This window comes from Penaeus japonicus, unplaced genomic scaffold, assembly GCF_977035675.1.
Source record: "Penaeus japonicus unplaced genomic scaffold, GWHDUDI00000001_assembly GWHDUDI00000036, whole genome shotgun sequence".
Classification (NCBI taxonomy): domain Eukaryota; kingdom Metazoa; phylum Arthropoda; class Malacostraca; order Decapoda; family Penaeidae; genus Penaeus; species Penaeus japonicus.
Genome location: NW_028234438.1, coordinates 19,556,757 through 19,559,256, shown reverse-complemented (window position 1 = coordinate 19,559,256; position 2,500 = coordinate 19,556,757). Strand labels below are relative to the sequence as shown.

General features: G+C 34.8%; 2 protein-coding genes across 2 annotated transcripts in view; one reads left to right on the top strand and one right to left on the bottom strand.

Annotated features, from left to right (window-relative positions):
• The window catches only part of LOC122250308 (hemicentin-1), a 143,750-nt gene that overhangs the window by 83,993 nt on the left and 57,257 nt on the right, over positions 1 to 2,500 (top strand). The gene's annotated exons all lie outside the window — the stretch shown is intronic.
• The window catches only part of LOC122250309 (glutamate receptor ionotropic, kainate glr-3), a 12,350-nt gene that overhangs the window by 4,079 nt on the left and 5,771 nt on the right, over positions 1 to 2,500 (bottom strand). The window contains exons 7-9 of the mRNA XM_043011670.2: positions 2,112 to 2,282; positions 1,326 to 1,435; positions 459 to 569 (exon numbers count right to left, since the gene is read on the bottom strand). Of these exons, the coding sequence (XP_042867604.2) occupies positions 459 to 569; positions 1,326 to 1,435; positions 2,112 to 2,282 (392 nt within the window). The remainder of the gene's footprint in view (positions 1 to 458; positions 570 to 1,325; positions 1,436 to 2,111; positions 2,283 to 2,500) is intronic.

Sequence of the window (2,500 nt, the reverse complement as noted above, 5' to 3'; positions counted from 1 at the left end):
GTGGATAGGACACCAACTGTTACTTTTGATAAGTACGTAACTTTAGATGACATGCAGTCTTCGGCGATAAGAGGCTTGTGACATGAGACGTAACATGACATAGCTTCAGGGGACATGTGATATGAGATGAAGTGTGACGTGTGATATAAGGTGACATATTGATTCAAAATCAGCATGCCACATAACGCAAGTGTTCCATGCCCTTCGGTGAAATCTGAGGCATTATGGTTCGTGTTGCTATCAGCTAGCGTGTGGTATTACATATATTATACAATATTATTATATATTATATTACATATATTATACATATATAATACAATTATTACATATTATTAGACATCATTATTATTATTAAATATATTATACAATATTACATATGTTGTACAGTATCATTATAGTATGCGACGTGAAACAATAGGCATGACATGAATAGAGAAGACAAATGGCACATAACTGACACTGCTGGACGATGCCGCAGAACATGATCCAGAAGGCGTCTTCAATGGGAATGCAATGGTCGTTGACGCCATTCTTCACCGTCGCCCAATTCAGCAACCACAGCGAAGCTCCTGTGTCGGGAGGGCGTAGAGACTTCGTTAAAAGGAAGGGAGGAGGAATGAGGAGAAGAAAGGAAAGGAGGAGGAAAGGGAATGATGGTTAGGACGGATAGAATAGAAGGATAGAAAGATAATAATGTGGAGGAGGAAAGGAAAGGAGGAATGAGGAAGAGATTGTGACAAGTAGATAGATGGAAGGAGAAGGAAAGGAGGGAGGAAGAGAGGAAAAGATTGAGAGTAGATGGAAGAGGAGATTGAAGGAGGAAAGGAAAGGAGGGAAGAGAGGAAGATAGATTGATTGACAAGTAGATAGATGGACAAGTTAGGCTGACGGATAGATTGATAGAAGGATAGATAAATAGATAATAATGTGTATGAGGGGAGGAAAGGAAAGGAGGGAAGAGAGGAAGATAGATTGATTGACAAGTAGATAGATGGACAAGTTAGGCAGACGGATAGATTGATAGAAAGATAGATAAATAGATTGACAGATATACTGGAGGGCAGATAGGTTAATAGCTATATAAGTAGATAGATAGTTAGATTCATAAAAAAAGAGAAAGGGAAGGAATAAGAGAGAGAGAGAGAAAAAAAAGTCAGGAGAAACAGAAAGAAATAGAGAGAAGGGACAGATATAAAAGAATAGGGGCAGTGAAAGAAGACGAAAAAGACAAAAATACCTTTATAGCCCCCTACCCCTCAAAAAAAAAAAAAAAAAAAAAAAAGACAAACCAAACAAGAAACGAACAGCGACTAAGAGACACTAACCACAAACGACAAGGAACACCGGAACGCACGCCCACAGGAACCCGTCAAAAGGCTGCCCATAAAGTGTCCACGATCCTACCAGCACAGGACGCCTTATGTACAAGCGCGTACTGGAAGAGTGAGAAGAGCGTCCTATGGTATTAAGGAAGGATATTTACACTGGGAAATAAGCGTTGGATAGGAATTGTTTTAATGGAGATACTTTTATCATTTCTTTCATTACTGTGTTTATTATTATTATTATCATTATTATCGTTATTATTATTGTTGTTGTTATTGTTATTGTTATTAGGTTTGTTATTTATATTATTATTATTATCATTATTATTACCATTAATATTATTATTATTGTTATTATTATTATTATTATTATTATTATTATTATTATTATTGTCATTATCATCATTATTATTATTGATATCCTTATCATCATGAGTATTAGTATTAGTATTACGATTATCATAATTATCATTATCATCATCGTGACTTTTTAGTCTATGAAAATCGCCATCATTCATTTATTTGGGAGAAAGGGTTAAGGTTATCCTCAGAGCTTTTGGTAAAAGCTAATAAAGTAAATACATTATTAGAATATGATAGCGAGTTAGGGAAAATATACAAATATACAAATCTTTCTAAAGGACACCACCGCCAAAAAAAAAAAAAAAAAAAAAAAAAAAAAAAGACAAAAAAAAAAAAATCCCAAACACCCGAATTTTCCCAGAAGAAAAAAAATAAAAAGAGAAGAAAGAAGAAAGAAAGAAGAAGGGAAAATGGCCAACGTACCTGACCATCTGAATCGGAATGGTGAAGTCGATAGAGATTGACCTGATCTTAGTGATCGACAGAGGCGCTACGGCCGCGTCCGCGTCGTCTGTCTGCAACATTCCCACCATTCCGTTCCAAGTGATGCCGTCTGATTGCAAGGATCCGAATAACGTGTCGGTGGCCGTGTATCTGAAGACGAATATAGACAATGATGATAAAAAAAAGTAATAAAAGATAGATAGACATTAAACAAACAGACGGAAATAGAATAAAAGTAATAATAATTCGGGATATGATGTATAAAAAAAGGTAATAAAAGATAGATAAACATTAAATAAACAGACGGAAATAAAATAAAAGTAATAATAATAATAATTCGGGATATGATGTATAAAAAAGGTAATAAA